This window comes from Mauremys reevesii, linkage group 4, assembly GCF_016161935.1.
Source record: "Mauremys reevesii isolate NIE-2019 linkage group 4, ASM1616193v1, whole genome shotgun sequence".
NCBI classification, from domain to species: Eukaryota; Metazoa; Chordata; order Testudines; family Geoemydidae; genus Mauremys; species Mauremys reevesii.
The window spans coordinates 48,980,482-49,001,870 of NC_052626.1; the positions used below are offsets into that span (position 1 = coordinate 48,980,482).

General features: G+C 43.0%; 1 protein-coding gene across 7 annotated transcripts in view; it reads left to right on the plus strand.

Annotated features, from left to right (window-relative positions):
* HEATR5A (HEAT repeat containing 5A) overlaps positions 1–20,642 on the plus strand; it is a 134,702-nt gene extending 114,060 nt beyond the window's left edge. For 5 of the 7 annotated variants that reach the window (XM_039535386.1, XM_039535389.1, XM_039535387.1 and 2 more), the window contains 7 exons: positions 1,026–1,153; positions 6,909–7,056; positions 12,047–12,319; positions 14,677–14,901; positions 17,018–17,172; positions 18,532–18,745; positions 18,975–20,642. In XM_039535386.1, the coding sequence (XP_039391320.1) occupies positions 1,026–1,153; positions 6,909–7,056; positions 12,047–12,319; positions 14,677–14,901; positions 17,018–17,172; positions 18,532–18,745; positions 18,975–19,279 (1,448 nt within the window). In that variant the 3' untranslated portion in view covers positions 19,280–20,642. The remainder of the gene's footprint in view (positions 1–1,025; positions 1,154–6,908; positions 7,057–12,046; positions 12,320–14,676; positions 14,902–17,017; positions 17,173–18,531; positions 18,746–18,974) is intronic. The other 2 variants (XM_039535388.1, XM_039535392.1) reach the window with 1 other exon arrangement.
* Positions 20,643–21,389: the final 747 nt, after the last annotated feature.

A 21,389-nucleotide genomic window follows, 5' to 3' on the forward strand; every position in this document is an offset into this window, starting at 1 on the left:
AAAGTTTCAGTCTGTTCATTATCTTATGCCTGGTCTACACTCGGGGGTGGGGGATCGATCTAAGTTACACAATTTCAGCTATGTTATGCTGAAGTTGACGTACTTAGACCTATTCACTGCGGTGTCTTCACTGTGGTGAGTTGACTGCTGCCGCTCCCCCGTCAACTCTGCCTGCGCCTCTCACGGCAGTGGAGTACAGGAGTCAACAGGAGAGTGCTCGGGGGTCGATTTATCGTGTCCAGGTAGATGCGATAAATCAACCCCCGCTGGATCAATTGCTGCCCGCTGATCCAGCAGGTAGTATAGACATACTCTTAAACAATGTATATACATAAAGGAAGACAAGGTCTATAACGTTAATTCAGATGGAATGTGGGGGCCCAAAGCGTTACCCTAACACAGTCACTGTCCATCATTAAACAATGTTAAAAAGGCCCGGTGTTCTAAGAGATGGTGAGGGTGGCTGTCATGATGATGAAGCTCACTCCAGTGGCCCCCGTCTTTTCTTCCATACTTCCCCCAAAGTCTTTCTTTAATGACCCAAAAGGGAGTGATGGGTGGGATAACCCATTTTCTTATTTTGCCCATCAGTTAGGCCTAGTTTCTGACACACTTATTTTGGTTCATTAATTTCCAGACCCACATTTTCTTGTTTACCGTGCATGATCTCAGTGTGGTCATTTAATTATATCAGAGGGCCTTTTTGTTTGGACGACTCCTGCGGGGGGCGGGGGGTTGGTCTGGTTTTCTTGCACCTATTATAAATTCTTTGTTAAAAATAACTCGACCTACTTTTCATGGTTAATATCCAAGCAGGCAAGAAGTTATAGGCCTAATTGTTACAACAAGTCCCTACCTAAAATGTTTACAATTGAAGATTAATTTGCTTAGGCATACAGGAATATAAAAGATGCATATGCTATTTCCATGTCTTTTCAGCACATTGACAGCATACTTGTCTTGATTTACAAAATTACTTTGGTTTTCAGTAAAGCCTGTTTTTGTTTTTCTCCTGCCATTTACAGGAATTAGTGTGGAATTTCTCTGCTCACCTCGCTCAGATTCAGCAATGGAAAACATTACTTCTTGCCTACATGCGCTGCAAGCATTTCTTGATGTGCCTTGGCCTCGATCTAAAATAGGTGGTGATCAGGTAATATGCTAATTTAGAAAATATCAGTTGGAATTCCCGGTATTTTCAGTAGCTATTGGTGTGGTGCTCTGCTCTTGTTCGATGATAACAGTCGACTGTGTGCGTGTTCCTTCTGTGTGCTGCCCCAGATCTGCTCAGATAGCTGACACAGCAGACCCCAAGAGAACCCCCAAAGACCACAGACTCTAGTCAGGTATGAAGGTACCCAAGCCAGGTTTATTGTCAAACAAAGCACAGTAATAGTTTCGCGTAGACTCTACAAGACATACTACGAATTTATGCCCCCTGGCAATGGACTGGCTCAGTCAGTGGCAGGACTTTCCACTGCCCCCTAGGCCAGACAAACGTGCACTCCGGGACCCACTCTTATACAGTTACAGGACAGATTTACTCATCCCTACTGACGTATTGAAGTACAGCCCCTTGACTCATTGGGGGCTATCTTCCTCTTTGATTATGTCAGTTCAAACAAATCTATCCATCATGTTTTCCTTTTGATCCTGTCTTTAATATGCACCTGCCTGTTCCTTGTTATCTCTGTGGAGTGTTCTGATGCTATCTTGGCACAAGTTCCTCTTATTAGCACTTATGTGAGGATGCACCTGCTTCTAGCAGCCCTCTTCTTGTCAACTTCTGTGAGTGGGGCCTGCCTCTGGCTCACAGCCCAGCTTTTGCTTAGCAATGCCTGGAAGTACTTTGATTCAGGCTTTGGGCCTCTGACACGAGTTTATGTTTCAGGGTCTCATCTTACTACACCAGGGTATTGTGACAGTGTCTGCTATCACTTAGATCTCTCAGCTGTCCTTGAATCTACAATGATTTTTCATTTGCTGTTCTGTGGCACTGATTGTAAACACTGTTGTCTGGTAAGAAATGTGGCAGTTAGTTAGTTATTTCTTTCTCTCTTGTAGATCCTGAGATTTTTTGGCTTTCTTTGAATGTGTTGGTACATTGACCTCACCTAAAAGTTCGGATTTTGCATTCCAAACATTGTTTTATTGAAAATTTTATAGAACTGGAAAGAAATAATAAACTAAAAGTTAATTAAAAAGAAACCCGCCTATGTGAATACTATAGAAATCATTGCTAGACTGCAACTTAGTTACAGCTTGTTGAAAGATGACTTACATGTGTAGCATGGCAGGTTGTCATTTCTCTGACTCCAGTCAGGGAACAGCATGTCAGTCTCTGGAAGGAAGGAAGCTCCCAAGGTATAAGTTAATGTAACTTGGAAAACCAATCAGATAAACCAGTGGTCCCCAACCTTTTTGTGGCCAGTAGCACATTCATGTTTTCAGAAGAGTGTGGCGGGCGCCAACAGTTTTTCAAGGCTTATTTTGTATTTGTACATTAAATAATACGAAAAACATCATATTTAATATTCTTCCCACTCTGGGTTGAAATAATACGTACGTTGTCTCTTATTTGAACCACTCATTTTGGAGCAAATTTTTTTTAAAAATAATAAATTGCAAAGCACAAGAAAACAGCAGTATCGGTGCAGGAAGAATACTCACATACAGGGCTGGCTCCAGGCACCAGTGGAGCAAGCAGGTGCCTGTACCAGCACATGCTACGGGGCAGCATTCGGTCCATTCTGCAGAGGCAGAGCGTTTTTTTGTTTGTTTTTTGTTTTTGTTTTTTTTTGGAGGCAGTTCTGGGCAATGCAGGGAGAAGCCTGAGAGAAGCTGCGCAGCCTGCAACCCCAGGGTACTCTGTCCCCAGCAGGCAGGGGCCCTGGCATCTCTCCCCTGCTGGGCAGTAGGCAGGCCCTGTGCCTGCCGGGGACAGAGAACACCGGCACCTGCAGCCCTGGAGTTCTCTGTGCCCAGCAGGCGCGGGGCCGCGGCTTCTCTCCGGCTTCAGAAGCCGGAAAGAAGCTGCAGCCTCGCGCCTGCTGGGGACAGAGAGCATCGGTGCCCGCAGCCCTGGAGTTCTCTGTCCCCAGCAACCGCAGAGCCATGGCTTCAGGCAGGCGCACATAAATGCCCCGGCGGGTGCCATGGCACCCGCGGGCACTGAGATAAACCATCCTTTCAGAGGATATGTCTTCACTACAGAGTTAGCCTGGGCTAGGCTAGCATGGGTGGGCATCCCCACTATATAGCCCTATTCATGCAAGACCTATGTGGATGCATGCACAATGGTGTTATTCCATGGGTCTTAGTGATATATTAAACTGAGCCCCTCTATGAATTCATGGAAGTTCTCTTGTGGTTCTTACTGATATCACACCACAGCTTTACTAGAAGGCGTGTGTCAGCTTCTGTCCAACTGGCAGCGTGGAAGAGGACTTCTTGGATGGCATCTCTGCTCAAATGGTGTGGAAGAGCAGTAGAAATATATTAAGCAGTGCAGAAGACGGGAGAAATTAGATGAGAAAGTATAGCCAGGGCAAAATTGTGAGACTGGAGGATTAACAGCACTTGATTAGCCTGTATTCTCACTGCAAGGTAGGCAGTGAGCAAAACCCCTGAGCCCAAACCTTCACCCTCAGTCGTGCCTGCTAACCTGAGTTTAAAGCACCCTTGAGCCTGGGTTAGATGTTTTTCTATGTAGATGGATCTGGGGTTAGGGGAAATGCCTAAGCTAAGGGTCGGCAACCTTTGAGAAGTGGTGTGCCAAGTCTTCATTAATTTAAGATTTGTGTGCCAGTAAAAGGTTTTGCGTGCCAGACCGGCAGTGTGTGCGGCAGATGGAACCACAGACCGGCAGCGGGCTGAGCCCAATGCCGGTCGGGGGTTCCGTCCGCCGGCCCCTGCCAGTCAGGGTCCCAGCCACCAGCCCTGCTCAGCCCACTGCCGGCCCGGGTTCCATCCATCCAGGCCGGCAGTGGGCTGAACGGGGCCAGCGGCTCGGACCCCAGCAGGCAAGGGGCCGGTGGCCGGGACCAAGACCTGCTGCAGGCTGAGTGGCTCATCCCGCTGCTGGTCTGGGGTCCTGGCCACCGGCCCCACTCAGCCTGCTGCCAGCCCGGGTTCCGTCCATTCAGGCCAGCAGTGGGCTGAGCGGGGCCAGAGGCCGGGATCCTGGTTGGCAGCAGCATGCAACCCAAAATCAGCCTGCGTGCCACCTGTTGCTGACCCCTGGCCTAAGCTATAGCCCGGGCTAATTTTGCATTGAAGACGTGCCCTATATGTAGTCTCTTTTTAAAAAAGTATATATATGAAAAATGTTTGGTTATTACAGGACCACATTTAGGTTTTCTTTTTACAAAAAGTCACACTTCATCCTAGTTCTGATATCTACAATCTAGGGGGATAATATTCTCTGTAAGTATAAATTTTTATTGTATCCTTTAAAGTACAAATTCTACCCACCCATCAAAAAAGTGTTGCTCTTTTATCCGTCAGGCATTGCGTACGTATTAACCAGTCAGTCATTATTTTGTTGTCCTGAATGAAACTTTAAAAATGACATCTTTTGAGGCCTGCCTGAACATGTTATCTGGGCAGGTCCTGACTGTTCTGGACCATTGTTTCCAAAATGACACTATAAAATAAGGCCTCTTCCATTTCAAGAGTAAACTGTGCAGTACTGTATCTTTCAAAGTACTGTAAATAGATATGATTTACCCTTTTGGAAGTAAATATGTATCACATTACTTCTGATTATGACTAATACTCCTTCAAAAAACCCAACCTTGTTTAATTAAAGGGACATGTCATGTTTTAGTTGCCATATGACAAATCCACAAACTACTCAGAGTATCCCACCCTGGCTTCATTATAATCTTTGTTTATGTACAGCACAGTTTAAATTAAAAATATATCCTGAGGAAGCAAAGCAGATATAGCAGTCTCCCTTCATTTGTGTGAAGTAATACTTGTGATTTTTTTTAACAAAGAATTGAATGCATGCAAAATGTTTACCTAGCACACAGCATGACAAAAAGTATTTGTTTGAAGAAGGCACCAAGGCTGATACATTTGTGACCAGAACCAAGGCTTTTGCTGGCACAACTGAACTCCTCATACCGTTTTAATTGGAATTCTACATTTCAGTTGCCCCTTAAAGCAAGGAAAACTGTCTGCTTTTTAGACCCCAGTTTACCTCCTCCTTATGAAAACCTTGTCTTCCACTTTTACCGTTGGGAATTCTTATCACTTTACGGTTTTGTATCATACAGAACATTCAATAACTTCTGTAGGTTAAATAATACTGCTTACATCTTTAGTTTCATGAATCATTGTTTTAATTTTCCTACTTTTTTTTCTTTCTGATCCTATGTTTGGAGCTTGACAGGTTGGAAACTAATATATGTTTGGTGTAAGCAATGAGGCCTCTCCTTCCTTTTGGGAACATTGAGGGGGAAAGGTCCTTCTCACCATATGCTCCAAAATTTAGAAGTGTAGATTGGTAGGTTGGTTTTTCTTAGCTTCAACTTCTGATCTTCTGTGTGAAGGCAGTGGGGTTGCATGTGCACAGAAGTAATTAGGAACAGAATTTAGCTTGTCGGCTTAGGTGAAAGTGGAGGGAGGCTTTCAATAAAATGACTGTGTGGAGTTAAAAAAAAATTTCATTAATTCCTTCTGTTTTAATTTTATGCATTGAAACAGTAACATTTCAGACGTCAAGTACTTGAGGTTAGAAAATTAATATGTAGCTGTGACGCAGTAGGGGCTGTCTGCATGGGGGATGGGAGAGCAGGGGATGATTTTAGGTGAGGGACAGGACCTGAGCCTGTAACCTGAGCCAGCAAGGGGGGTGGGGGGAAGTCAACACCTTTGCCCTTGAAGCTGGACAAAGGAAGAGAGCCTGCTGGAGAGATTTTTAGTTTCAGTTTTGGGCTGGCTGGGAAGAGGCAGGAAACTCCAATTCTGGGGTCTAAGATCCTTGCCCCCCAGAGGGACCTGACTGAGGGGTCCTGGTTGTACCTACAAGCCCTGCTTGGGACTGGGTTCCTGTTGTCTAATAAACCTTCTGTTTTACTGGCTGGCTGAGAGTCACGGTGAATCTCAGGAAGTGGGGGTTGCAGGGCCCAGACTCCCCCACACTCTGTGACAGTAGGGGAGCATCTGCGCTTTGGCAAAAACATTAGATTAAAAAAAAAAAGGGGGGGGGGTAATTTTCAGCTGCTCCTAATTAGAAATGAGCAAATAAAGGCAATGAGAATATAGTATCAGAGGGGTAGCCGTGTTAGTCTGGATCTGTAAAAAGCAACGAGTCCTGTGGCACCTTAACGACTAACAGATGTATTGGAGCATAAGCTTTTGTGGGTGAATACCCACATACCTATGTGTCTGACGAAGTGGGTACTCACCCATGAAAGCTTATGCTCCAATACATCTGTTAGTCTTTAATGAGAATATAGTTCACAAGACTCTGACAAAAATGTGTACCATCTTATTACAGTTTTATATTTACACAGTTGTCCTCAATCTGTTTATCACGGATGACTTTGTACTCACATCTTAAGCAATGACTCTGTGGAATTGGGCAGTCTAGACACAGTCCAAATAGGTATTTTGAAGACATTATGTAGAGACATAGAAAGGAAATCCTGGAGCTAGAAAGAGAATACAATAGCAGCTTACTAATACTTTGAAGCTTCATTTTATATCTCCTGTCTCACTCTGAGGTGAATAGATAGAGTATTCTGCAGTCCAAGCTGTCGTTTATGTTCAGTTTATGTAGTGTGTTACATTTTCAAAGAATTGTATAAATTTACATTAGAATACTGAACCTCTGATGCTTGTGGGTAATAAGTAAACGGATGTGACTATCAAGACTTTGAACATTTCTCTTGCTACAGGAGCTTGGTGTGGAGTTGTTGAATGTTCTGCATCGACTGATACTAACCAGAGAATCGCCTGATATTCAGCTTGCTACTCTTGAAGTAGTCCAACAGATTCTTTTCGCAGCACAAGAACATGTGAGAGAGAAACGGAGAAGTGCAGAAGGTATACAATATACTGTTCTACAATATACTGTGTAAACTTTTTATGACCAAACTTATTCCATCTGTAAGCTGTAGATTAGTGGCTTTACTTCTCAGAGGTGCTAAGAAGTCACTAATCTCATTGACTTCACTGGAAGATAAAGATATTCGGCACTTCAGAAAATCAGGCCACGCGAGACTAAGTAGGCCAGTTGTGGAATTGCAACACAGGAGCATCAGCTTTTTCCTCGTGTGGCAATATAAAGTTGAGTTTTTAAATAAAGCAACTGTGATCAAGTTACTCATCCAGTTCCTAACAGCATTGAGTACAGCCTTTGAATTAAGCATTTTCTCCTCGATTAGATATACCCTTTAACATTCATTATAATTAAATTACAGGTTTTTCTTCTGTTTAGAAGATGTGGAATGAAACCAAATTTTATTTCCTATAAAAATAATACATATGCACAGAATTTTGTACCAAAACATTTTTTCTTCTTTGAGTGCTTGTTCATATAGATTTCAGTTAGGTGTCTGCATGCCGCATGCACAGTTCGCTGGAAGGTTTTTCCCCTAGTAGCACCCATCAGGTTGGCTCTGGAGCCCCATGGAGTCACGCCTTCATGGCACTGCATATAGGGCCCTGCCAACCCGCCATCTCCAATTCCTTCTTACCAGTCAATGATAGTTATTGGAGCGTTTCATCTCAGCTTCAACGAGGGATCCTCTAGCGTATTTTCTGTAAATAGTTAAAGATAGTTTAAAATTTTGTTTTATTTAGACAGACATCTGGACTTGGGGCACTGGGGGGGGTGTTTCCCTCCCCTGCTTCCACATCCCTCTCCCGGGCCCGGGGCATGTCTCAGACCCAGGGGTTTAAGCCGTGCGGGGTTTGCCAGAAGCCTATGCCCAAGGGTGACCCACACTCAACTTGTCTAAAGTGCTTGGGGGAGTCTCATGAAGCAGACAGGTGCAAGATCTGTCAGAGCTTTCGCCCCTGCACGAAGAAGGAGAAGGATCACAAACTAAAGTTGCTGCTAATGGAATCAGCTCTCCGCCCTCAGTCTGAGTCAAGCCCAATGGATATGGCACCGGGCTCCTCAGCGTCAGTGCACAGCACGCTGGCTTCAGTCCAGGAGGTTCTAGGAAGGACTCTGGGGTCAGAGACCCTCGGCACCGGCACTCCCCGGCGCCGAGCACGGCACGGGATCAATCTTGGCACTGCTCACAGTCTCCTGTCCCGAAGAAGCAGCACAGGAAGACTGATAGAGGGCGCTCCCCTTCCCATGCATAGGAACGTGAACCTAAGGGAGGGAGACTGCACCTCCCCTCCAGCTCAACATCCGGCACCATCGACTCCAGGTCATGAGAGGTAACGTTGAGTTTGGTGCCACCAGAGGAGACCCAGGTGGAGGATTTGGACCTCCCTTCCGCACCCAAGACTTATGAGGCGGCGTGGGACCTGATTACATTGACAGGTCCACACTCCCCCCGATCACAGTGTCATAGCACCGGTCCCAAGGCCCCAAATGACTCAGAGGCCAGTGGCAAGCCAGCTATGGCTTGGCAATGTTCTACATCGCCCTGGCACCAATTCCCGGCACTGACGGGCACTGACTCATACGTGTCCCAAAGAAGCTGACACTGTAGCCGCTGGCACTCCCAATCAGCGGGGATGACCCAAACTTTCTCCCCGGTACCGTGGCCACAACAGTGGCAGGTACTGGCTCAGACGCCGACCCAGTGGCCCTTCTGGACCCCGTGGGCTTACCACCAGTCCCAGGGGTCTACTTCAGTATGCTCCTTTTCAGTCGTGTCTGAGAGAAGGACTGCTTCTAGGGCCAGGGATTTTTCCCAGGCATTAGCCACTGCTACCGCCGCAATTGGTACCGCGCCCAGGCGCGACAACAGACTTGGCACCGTGCGCGTCCTCACCAGAAGCACTTCCACCAACTTAAGAGAGGCTGGGGGTGGGGAGGTTGAGAGCCTAGGCTCTCAGCTCCACACACAGCTCCTTGCTCCTATCCAGACTGGCCCTGGGCTCCCGACTCCCCATGGAGAGCCTGGCGGCTGCCCCAAGGATCCCAGCTCCTCGCCAGGAGCTTGGGAACCACGTGGACTCCAGGCGCAGCGCTCCTGGACAGGAGCCCGGCTGTGGTGGGAAGCCTCTGTAAAGCACTGGGACTCTCCGTGGGAAGCCAGGAGCCTCCGGATAGCAGCCCATCTGACAGTGGGGTACAGGGAGTTGGGCAGGCGCAGCCCAGCTCAGAGCAGGGAGCCTGGGCAGCAGCTGGGCTGGGAGCCGGCAATGGGGAACTGGGGGCAGCTGGGCTCCAAGTGGGGTGGGTGCAGCCTAACAGGGAGCCCGGGGGGGGCAGCCGGGCTCTAGCTGGAGCTAGCTCCAGCATGGAGCCATGAAGTTGACAAGAATTACAACCAACGCCAATGTAAGTAACTCCCCACAACTGGAAGATACTGTTTATTACATCTGGACGGATAGACCACTCATGGTTGTGAAAAGACCTGCTGAGGTGCTTGATTTTGCTACTTTGATGATTTTAGGAGGTTTTTGTGTAGAATTTCTTAGGTTTTTTTTAAAAAGCCATCTGAAAAATCAGCAGTTCCATCACGTGGCATCGTACTGTTCTCCAGCTAGTTCATCAGCAACATTGAATCTTGAGATCCACCTTCGAGATCTCTGCCACTTGAGTTAACAGAGTAACTGTTAGCAGTAGTTGGTTGGCATCCACTCTGTGGACTACACTACAAGGGGACGAGGTGCAGTTTACCAGTGGGTTTCACAGATATTTGCAATGCTGACAGCAGAGGGACTCAGGAATCTTGGGTTCCATTCCACACTCTGGAAAAGAGTGTTCTCTCGTGGTTTCAGAGCCTACTACCTGTTGGTCCTTCTCCCCACAGACTTGCCTCTGTCCTGGTCTTGTCTCTTCCCTACTTTGGCTCCTCATCCTAGTCCCATTCTCCTAGTCATCTTGCCCAGCAAATCCTAGTCTTCTCCTCTGGGGTCCAGTGCCAGTCTTGTTGCCTAGCCAGTCTCATTTCCCCTCTCCTGTCTCTTCATCTAATCTCTCTCCCTCCCATCCTGTCTCCTCCACTGGCTACCAGTCTCAGGCTCCATCCTTGGGCTCCTCATCCATCTCAGTTCCTATCCTTCCCTGGCTCCTCATCCATCTCAGTTCCTATCCTTCCCTGGCTCTTGGCCCAATTTCCCCCCGTTCCTGGCTCCTTGGCCTAGTGTCCGTGCCCAACCAATCCCATTGGTCTCCCCACAATTCCTTGTAAAATCTTTCATTCCCCAACCCGAACCCCTTCCCCCGGAAAAAAAAATGTATCCCTCTCTAACACCCTGTCTCCGTACCCAGCCAATCACAGTCTCCCTTCCCACAGTGGCTCCCAGTCTCCATGCCCAGTCTCTCCCACTTCCCTTCCCCCAACTCTTCATGATAGTTTGTGTTTCTTCCCCTCCCTTCCAGTCCAACTCTCACTGGACACTTTTTGTCCCAATCTATTCCATTCCTTCCCTCTGATTCAGCTCTTGTCCCCGCTCCACTTGAGTCAGGTGGCTTACTTCTCTCTGCTGCCTTAATGCCAGCAGGGGGGTAATTGAAAGCACAGAGGAGAGAAGCTCCCTGCTATCAGCCCCACCACAGCTGGCAGCAGTCAGGTCCAGCAGTTCTATGAGAAGCCCAGCTTTGCTTCTGTAGCCTTAGGCTGGAGCATGTTCAGTCATTCTGTGGGGGATGAATGCACAGTTTGTTCCCACGTAGGAGCTCTGAGGGGCTGGGGCATGCTCAGTGAGGATGAAATCTTTGGACAATTTAGCTGCTGCAGTGACTGATGAGAGAGAGAGAGAGTTCCTTCTGGAATGCACAGAGGTATAAATATCCCTCTCCCCTGTGTACACGGTGGTCAGTGCCCCCAGCTGGTCTGGCCTCTTCCTGTTGCCCCCTTGGCTTTACTTAGGTAAGTCCATCCCTCTTTCCCCTCCCTCGTAACCCAAAGGACCCTTAATAGAGCAACATCCCTTTCTCCTGCCGGACAGTCAAAGACCCCCCATATTAAGTTGAGGTGAGTGCATCCTTATAAATTTATTTCAAACTACAGTTGTTCTCTATCAGAACTTTTAACACTGTGCTGCATTAGAATTTAGAACTGTAAATTATCCCCTGCTGATACAACAAAGCTTCAAGAAGTAAACTTTTGTCAACATAAGAACATAAGTACGGCCGTACCGGGTCAGACCAAAGGTCCATCTAGCCCATTATCTGTCTACCAACAGTGGCCAATGCCAGGTGCCCCAGAGGGAGTGAACCTAACAGGCAATGATCAAATGATCTCTCTCCTGCCATCCATCTCCATCCTCTGACGAACAGAGGCTAGGGACACCATTCTTACCCATCCTGGCTAATAGCCATTTATGGACTTAGCCACCATGAATTTATCCAGTTCCCTTTTAAACATTGTTATAGTCCTAGCCTTCACAACCTCCTCAGGTAAGGAGTTCCACAAGTTGACTGTGCGCTGCGTGAAGAAGAACTTCCTTTTATTTGTTTTAAACCTGCTGCCTATTAATTTCATTTGGTGACCCCTAGTTCTTGTATTATGGGAATAAGTAAATACATTTTTCCTTATCCACTTTCTCAACATCACTCATGATTTTATATACCTCTATCATATCCCCCCTTAGTCTCCTCTTTTCCAAGCTGAAGAGTCCTAGCCTCTTTAATCTTTCCTCATACGGGACCCTCTCCAAACCCCTAATCATTTTAGTTGCCCTTTTCTGAACCCTTTCTAGTGCTAGAATATCTTTTTTGAGGTGAGGAGACCACATCTGTACACATATTCGAGGTGTGGGCGTAACATGGATTTATATAAGGGCAATAATATATTCTCAGTCTTATTCTCTATCCCCTTTTTAATGATTCATAACATCCTGACATCGCAACAAAACACTACATGCTTAATGTCCTTATTTCTTCTTTTCGTTATAGTTGATGATGGTGCTGCAGAAAAGGAGACCTTGCCAGAATTTGGAGAAGGCAAAGACACAGGAGGACTGGTGCCTGGAAAGTCATTAGTCTTTGCTACCCTGGAGCTGTGTGTTTGCATTCTAGTGAGGCAGCTCCCCCAGCTTAACCCTAAAGTAACTGGTAGCCCTGCAGTTAAAGCTGGAAAACCTCAGTTGTTGTCAGAGAGTGGAAGTAAATTGGTGGCAGCAGCATTAGTTATCCTCTCTGACATTCCGTCAGTCTGCTCTCCTGAAGGTAGGAGGTGGTTGATACCAATATGTGATTTTTGTTACAAGGGAAAATGAAATGAAAAGATGGATGATGATCATAGAGTAACATATACTTACTACATAACTTTCTCTGTTGGATAAATGCTGGGGCAAGGTCTAGGAGATTTACCTATGACAATTTTCCAATTGTTTTTGTTGTACTCAAAAGTTAAAAAAGAAAAAAAAGAAAAAAAAAGGCTGATAGGTACAGGAGCAGTAGTGTGAGAGTGTAAAGTAGTTTTCAGGACCGAAATATTTTTCTCTCATCTTTTTCCCCATAAAGAAGTCCAATTAATGGACACATTTTATTTCACAGAGGTATATGTCTGATAGCTACATGCTTCCTTTATAAAGCCTCAATTTAGGAATTTATAATACAGCTGTAAAAATGTGTTCCTAAGGGAAATGTGCCATGTCATCTTTGTCCAAAAGCCATCTTGTAAACTACAGAAACACAGACTAGGAAGGTAGTGTTTATCTCTCAGAGCATCTGACGGTCACCCCCGACTTCATTTTTCACAGTCACCAAACCTTGTTAGATTCTTTTTAAAGTAATATAATTACATAAAATATGTATCTATCTTATCTTGTTACCTTTCACTGTTTATTACCTTCATGCTTCCATAACCCAGCTTTTTTCATACATTGCTGAGTTAAGTCTAATTTAGATAATAATTTCCTTGAATCAGAGCCCTGTCACTGTATTTATGTAAAATACTATTCATACCTATGGTACTGTACAAAACATAAATCCAGCAATTCCTATCCTTTGCATCTAGCAGCCCCTTTTCCCACATTTGCCCTCTACTATTGAGTCCTTGTGTCATGGTCACCATCCTGCCAGCCCAGAGGGATGATGATCTCCTTTTGGAAACAGTCATTGGCTCTCCTGTTCAATCATAAGGATTAATGTTGGGTGGTGATGGTCTTTTGTTACATTCAGTCCAGTGATTGTCATCTTTCAGAATGATGAGAAAAGAGCTTGGACGTGGCATTGTTAGGCTCTGAGAGATCACTGCTGATCTTCAGTAGCTGTTCTTCCCAGGTTCCTGCAGTTAAGCTTCAGAGATTTTTTTTTTTCTTTTAAGGAAACAGAACAAGAACCTAAGGCACCAGTACAGTAAGGCATTTAAGTACATGCTTTAGTCCATCTCCATTCAATCTGTTTTGCTGAATAGCGATGGACTTAACCACATTAAAGTTAAGTGTGCACTTAGACTTTAAGTGTGCACATTACTTAATCAGGACCTAAAATAATGCACAAAATGTATGTGTGGACTCTACTCCATTGACTTCAGTGGGATTCAGGTGTCTGCACTAGCAGAGCCCAGTCTAAACATTTAAGCATGTTGGAACATGGGTCTGACCCAATATGGTAGTGCCTAAGTTCTGTCTAGTTCAGTATTCTGTTTCCAACCGAGGCTAGTGCCAGATGTTTCAGAAGGAGATGTAAGAACCACATCCGACAAAGTGGGTATTCACCCACAAAAGCTCATGCTCCAAAACGTCTGTTAGTCTATAAGGTGCCACAGGATTCTTTGCTGCTTTTACAAATCCAGACTAACACGGCTACCCCTCTGATACTTGACACCGTAGGCAGATATTGGATAACCTGCTCTGCACATTAGGTGTGATGTTTTCCTAAATTTTTGTTAGCTATAACTATTATAATGCTAGATATTATTATGCATGTTCAGTGTCTGATTTCTTTTTTAATCTTGCTAAATTCTTAGCTCACTGACTTCCTTTAGCAAAGAGTTTCACAGTCTAATTATGTATCATGGGGAAAGTATTTCTTTTTATCAGTTTTGAATTTGCCACCTGTTAATTTCATTGAATGTCATCCCTGTTCTAGAGTTCTGAAACAGACACAACAGAAGCTCTCAAACTACAATCTTTATTTTGTGTATTTTATTATGTCCCTTCTTATTTGTCTCATTTCTACAGGAAACAATCCAAGTTTTTTCATTCTTTCTTCATATGCATTTTTCCACATCATTATCATTGCCCTTCTCTGAACCCCCACTAATTCTGACTTTTACATAATAAACTTTAGGTATGTGAGTAGTCCCAGTGAAGTTTAATGACTTTCTGACTTAAGAGGAGAGTCCAGCATCTCTTTAAATAGCCAATCTGCCTCCGTTTGACATTAAAAATCACATGCAGTTTAAATACTTTTTTCTGGAACCAAGACTTACAATTAGTTGGCAACTTTTAGAAATGAAAACTGTTTAGACATTGTATATAAAAAGGGAATTGAAGAAAAATGATTTATAAAATAACAAATTCTGGAAATCTTTCGCTTTATACAGTGATATATCAACCATTTGTTTTGTCTCATAGGAAGTGTTTCGGTACTCCCTACTATCCTGTACCTAATTATTGGAGTCCTCAGAGAAACTGCTGTGAAATTGCCAGATGGCCAATTACCTTTGACAGTTGCTGCATCTTTACAAGCTCTTAAGGGGATATTGTCTTCTCCTATGGCTCGAGCAGAGAAGAGCCGAACTGCTTGGACTGAACTTCTTCGTAGTGCTTTAGTCACAGTTCTTGACTGCGGGGATCCAGGTAACCAAAAGTGAGAGGGGGATGATGAAAAGATGCTGGCGTAGATAAAATTCAAATAACTCTAGAAGATTGAGACAGTGGTGGAAGAACTGAACTACCCTTTGTTAAGATAACTTAATGTCTAAGGGTGAAACTTACTTAACCCACATAGTCCAACATCAAGTTCTTAAGTACAGCCCATTCCCATTTCTGCTACTATAGTCAAGGGGTTGGCAACCTTTGGCACCTGGCCCATCAGGGTAAAACCATTGGCGGGCCTGGCTGGTTTGTTTATCTGGAGTGTCCACAGGCATGGAGCCCCACAGCTCAATGGCTGCTGTTCACTGTTCCTGGCCAATGGGAGCTATGAGAAGTGATGGCTAGCACGTCCCTTGGCCCGCACCGCTTCCCGCAGGTCTCATTGGCCAGGAATGGCGAACTGCAGGACTCTGTGCCTGCGGACACTCCTGATAAACAAACCGGCCTGGCCTGCCAACAGCTTTACTCTGACGGGCTGGGTACTGAAGGGTAGAATCATAGAATATTGGGGTTGGAAGGGACCTCAGGAGGTTATCTAGTCCAACCCCCTGCTCAAAGCAGGACCAATCTCTAGACAGATTTTTGCCCCAGATCCCTAAATGGCCCCCTGAAGGATTGAACTCACAACCCTGGGTTTAGCAGGCCAGTGCGCAAACCACTGAGCTATCCCTTCCCCCCAGCCCCTGCTATAGTCTATAGGTTGGAGTAGCCACTACAGTCTCTCCGTGCCTCTTTTGGGGTGTAGTGGGGAGGCAGATTTCATGGTTTCACCTGTGGCTTACACCCAGCCTCAACCCATTGCTATCATCTGCCCCAGCCTGTGTTGGAACAATGCACCCAAAGGGTGTATCCACTGCAGTGGTGCTCCCCCACCGAGCTCTAATGTGGTGTGGAAGGCTATATGCTTATCCTCTGCACCAGGGCCACTGGTCAGAATTAAAACAATACTTTGACCATCAATAGACCTACCTGCTTTCCTTTGGGTGAATCCCCTCTGACAAGCAAGGGGCTTTGCTTGTGCAGGCAAATGTAATTTATGCAACTCTGTGCCAGATTCAGCAAATCTTGTTCCTTGAGTTTAACTAAATTATGCAAAAATACAATTGTGTGTATATGTATGATTTTATTAATTATAAAACTTCATAATCCTGAATTTATTTTTGAAATTACAATATAATTTTCATAAATCATTTTAGTGATTGATATGTGTCTGCAACCAATACTCTAGAGTGTTTCTGTATTTAGTCCACAAACATTTCACATGGCTGAAACCATGTAGCTCTATTCTTTACCTCACTAAACACTTATTGCAAGATGTGTGACATGCATCAAACACACTTTTTCTTGTATTTAATTATCATATTCTCTCATATTTAGATACATGGGGTATGTTTCCCTTGTGTGAGATATACTGTAATGTCCCCAGAGGCCACTGGTTCTCTCTAAATAAAAAGCGACAAAGAGTCCTGTGGCACCTTATAGACTAACAGACGTTTTGGAGCATGAGCTTTCGTGGGTGAATACCCACTTCGTCAGATGTATGACATTGGTTTTAGATTCTTGTGAAAACAGTTGTATCAATAAATGCAAAAGAAAAAAATATTTTCTTAATACAAAATTAATGTGCTTGCACCACTGTATAATTCCATTTAGACATAATATAGAAAATGCCATGCCAAAAAATGCTTCATAAGCATTCTTTACATCACTTTAGAACGGGGGTCAGCAACCTTTCAGAAGTGGTGTGCCTAGTCTTCATTTATTCACTGTAATTTAAGGTTTTGCGTGCCAGTAATACATTTTAACATTTTTAGAAGGTCTCTTTCTATAAGTCTATAATATATAACTCAACTATTGTTGTATGTAAAGCAAATAAGGTTTTTAAAATGTTTAAGAAGCTTCATTTAAAATTAAATTAAAATGCAGAGCCTCCTGGACTGGTGGCTAGGACCCTGGCAGCGTGAGTGCCGCTGAAAACCAGCTTGTGTGCTGCCTTTTGCACGCGTGCCATAGGTTGCCTACCCCTGCTTTAGAACATTACAATTTGCAATATTACTTTTAGAATGTGAATTTGAGACTGAGACTGTTTTATCTTTAGTAGATGGAGCTCAACAAGAACTTGATGAAGTCAGCCTGCTTACTGGCATTACAGTGTTTATTTTGTCTACAAGTCCAGAAGTTACTACCATAGAGTGCCTTCAAAAGCGTTGTATTGAGAAGTTTAAAATAGCACTTGATTCAAAAGATCCTGTAGTAAGTACTTTCCTAGCTAGAGGAGTATTTCAATTAGAAGCATTCTAGCACATTTTCTGTTGAGCTGTTTCACTGGGCCGAACTAAAAGTGTTGATTTGAAAGATTATTTTTTTTTATTCTGTCCCGTTTAGATCTGTTTTATTTTAAAGTACAATTTTAAACTAGTTGGCCAGAGCTAGTGGGTCTGTGCTGTGCCTTGCTTTTAACTGTTGTTCATTAAAATATTCTGTATACAAATGAAGTATTTTCTATATTATTGTTTCACCATCTGGGAAATAAGAACTCCACACTTTACTAAATGGGTAAGAAAGTTATCTAGTTTTGCAGCCATTTCCTTAATTTTCTCTGTGCACTTATTTTAGACCTTAAGGCAATATGCTGCCAGGTCATCTGTTTTGATTCTTTATCTGTACTCTTGACAGAAACAGCACATTAGGAGGATTTTTTTCTTGTTTCTTACATGGTGGAAGTATACCACTGTCACAGCAGTTCACCCTTTATCACACTGCAAGTGAGGCTATAAAGATGATACTCCCTTGGGCTTTTGTTAATTAAATAGTAGTTCCCCAAATGTGTGCTTTATGTTGACCAATGTAAGAAGTCCATCGTAAACCAGTTCTTTTTCCTCCTCCTCCTATACTGATTTATCAATCAGAAAGTCAGCTTTATTTAATTTTAATTATCAAAGTTGATGACTCAGCTGCTAGAACAAGATGGAAATATTTACTTTTTAAGTCTATTGCTATATGTCCAATTTTAGAAATCTCAATTTTTAGCAGGATGCCTTTCACTAATAAGAATTTCAGAAAGCCAGGTGTAATTACAAAAAAAGAAATAGTGACATAGGGTGAAATTTTCAAAAGCATCTAAGTAACTTAGGCGCTTCAGCCTTTCAAAAGTCCCATAGACACTTAGACTCCTAAGGCATTAAGCATTTTTGCAAATGTTATCCATAGTTTAATAGTGAGGTGACATTTCTGTTCTAAGCCTCTGCTTTTAGTCAAGTGTAATTTTCTCCAAAAATTTCATTTTAACATGGTTAGGAAATCTAGTGGGTTTGTGAGCCTAAAACTCTATTTAGACATTTTTAATTGAGTGCAAGACATGTTTTATGGTTTCTTCGTTATTTGTTAAAATAATTCTGAGATACTTTCCTGACATCATTTAACTTTTCAAAGTATGTTTTACAGTTAGCTAATGATGAAAAGTTTCTCTTGCCATGTGAATTTTCAAGCTTTTGTACACTTTTTTTCTTATGAAAGCTTTATCTTTAAAATTGTGCCAAGCCATTCTGACATGTAGTTTTAAGTGTAACGTTGTTTACATTCAGTATTGTAACTGTAACTTTCCCCCTCTAGGTACAGCTTAAGTGCTATCAGCTGCTGCTTTCTATCTTTCAATATCCCAACAGAGCTGTCTCATATCCTTACATTCATTCTTTGGCACCATCTATTGTGGGGAAATTGCAGGAAACAGAAAAAACAAAGCCTGAGAATTCTGCTGAACTGCAAGTCATTCAGGAAGGAATAAAGGTGGTAGCAGCTCTCATAGCCATTGCTGAGGAAGAGCATCGTAAGTCCCTCAATTCTAATGCCATTTTAATGTCTTAAGTGGCTGTGGAGAATCAACTAAAACAAAATGTATTCCCCCATAATTGAACAAAATTTAATTATTAGTTACACTGTTTAACAGTATGTCTTAGAAAAATGTTTACTCTCTTTATGTAAGGTTAGTAGTATTCATTAGGGTTTGAAAACTTAAAAAAAAATTGATATCTAAGTATTGTTTTTAATTTTTATAGGTGCTTATTTGGTGGCCTGCCTCCTGCCCCTCCTTATTTCCTTTCTTTTGGATGAGAATTCTTTGGGGTCAGCCACAAACTCAGCAAGAAATCTACATGAGTTTGCTTTGCAAAACGTGATGCAGATTGGTCCACAGTACTCATCAGTTTTTAAAAAAGTAATGGCTTCCTCTCCAACTATGAAAGCCAGGCTTGAATCAGCTGTAAAAGGCAATCAGGAAAGCATTAAAGTCAAGACAACACCTAAACATGCAAAGAATCCTGGGAAAAGTTCAAGCATTCAATTAAAGACCAACTTTTTCTGAAGTGTCTTAGGCACTTTGATAACATTGCAAAAAAGTCCCTTTTCATTTCTAATTACAGTAGTCAGGAAGAGTTGGTTTCAGTTTCAGTTCATTTTTGACTTGAAATCCAGATGATTTTTTAAAAACAACATTCTTTAGAGATTTGCTTTCTAATAAATATACTTGACTTTTTACAGTTGTCTGAGCACTCGGAGTAAAACTTATCAAAAGTAATACAAACTATATATTTGCATTAATAAAATAACAAATCTGTGAGAACTGTGCATTTCTGATATCAGTACAGACAAGAATAAGACTTTAGATATATTCAGGAGCCAGCAATTCTTATTCATTAAATAAACTGAATTATTTTGGCAATACATTTAAAACAAAAGTTACTGTGATTATTGATTTTTGATTTAATTGGGGCATAAATTTACTTGCTGTTAATAGTCTTTCCTAAGTACTAATTTAACAAGCTGCATATATTAAATGTCCTTGTAATCCTTAAGATAAATTATTGTTGAGCTGTAATATCCAGCTACATTTAAGGTAATATTGACTGCTTTAATTAAATGCTGATAAACTCTTGAGCTGTCTAAGATATAGCAATATAACCCATGCTGTTATATCACAGCTTCACAATGCCTTTTCACTTAGGCCCCAGTTCTGCAGGAACTTGCAGTGTGGGACTAATGTGCTTACAGTTAAGGCCCATGTGTAAGTGTTTGCACGACTGGTGCCTTATTGCTTGATATAAAGCCTCACTTTTCAGGATATACTTTTTGATTTAACTTTATATTATGCTAGCCAGACAGTTGAAACTTGCATATCCTGAAAAGGACATCAGTTTTGATGCACTGTGGCTCTGATTCAGACATCTATCTATCTGGCTGCATCTATTTCATGATTTTTAAATGATCAGGTATCTGTACATGACTCTCACTAATATACATATCTTTTCAAGGAAGGGTGGAAGTGTTTGAAGTCTTGTGTCAAAATACAACAAACTTAAAGTACAAAAATATACCGTATTTTTATCAAGGAACATATTTTAATATAGAAAAAAATCTTAACTACTAAAAATGCAATGGCTATAAAGTATTTTCTAATGTATTGCCTTTTTTCTTTTGTGCCAGTATTAGCTCAGTAAACCAAATACTGTCAAAATGAGTATAGTATTTCCTTGTTAAAAATTAGTCAAGTAAAGAAAAGCATCTACGGAGCTGAGAAACACATTGTGACTCAGGAAGAGCGTGATGTACTGTATTTTATTATAAGATTTGTATGTAAATACTATTGTAAATTGTACAGAATTAACCATTTGACCAAAATTCTAACAATTCATTTTTCTAATTCACATAAATAAACCTAATTTTCTTCAGTGAAGTTTGTTTTTCATTTTTACCTGATAGAAGGACTTGCATTTATTTAGAGTTATTTAAAAATCTGGATTTTAATTAATTAATATTCCCAACCCGTACAGTGTCCCTATCAGAACCTCTATAGGCATATTTACCATAAGATGTGAAAATGCAAATAGAATAACTCAGAATTAACAACAGCCAATGAGAGTTTAAAAAAACCTCCTTATAATGGGGTGAACAAGCCTGTGACGGGGCAGAGCGGCCCCGCACTGGTACAGCAGGGGTTAACCCTTCCTTCCTAGCAGAGGAAGTCATGCCCCGGAAGCTCTGCTGGGCATGCTCCAAGTGGAGAGCAGATATAAAAGCCTGCAGATCAGCTCAGTCTGGGCTGACCACCGGAGGAGAAGGACGCACTCTGCCAGCTCCTGAAGTGGGAGAGCTTGCGCGCCAGGATCCAGGAGTCAGCCAAGCCAAGGCACTACCTGAGACCCTGATGGAGGACGTCACAGGGGAGAAACAGACCGGAAGACCCCCTGCCCCAGATGAACTGGTATTCACGGTGGGAAGTGACCCAGGGAAGCTTTAGAGACAAACAGCATTAGAACTGTGGTGATGCTTGGCGTGTTGCAGGCGGATCCCCGCCGAGCGAGGGGCAAGGAGAGCTTGCCACTAAAAGGGCCCTGGGTTGGGGCTTGGTGGAGAGGGCGGGCCTGAGTCCCCCCACCCCCTCACCCTTGAACCGTGAGGGATCTTGGATAGACTCT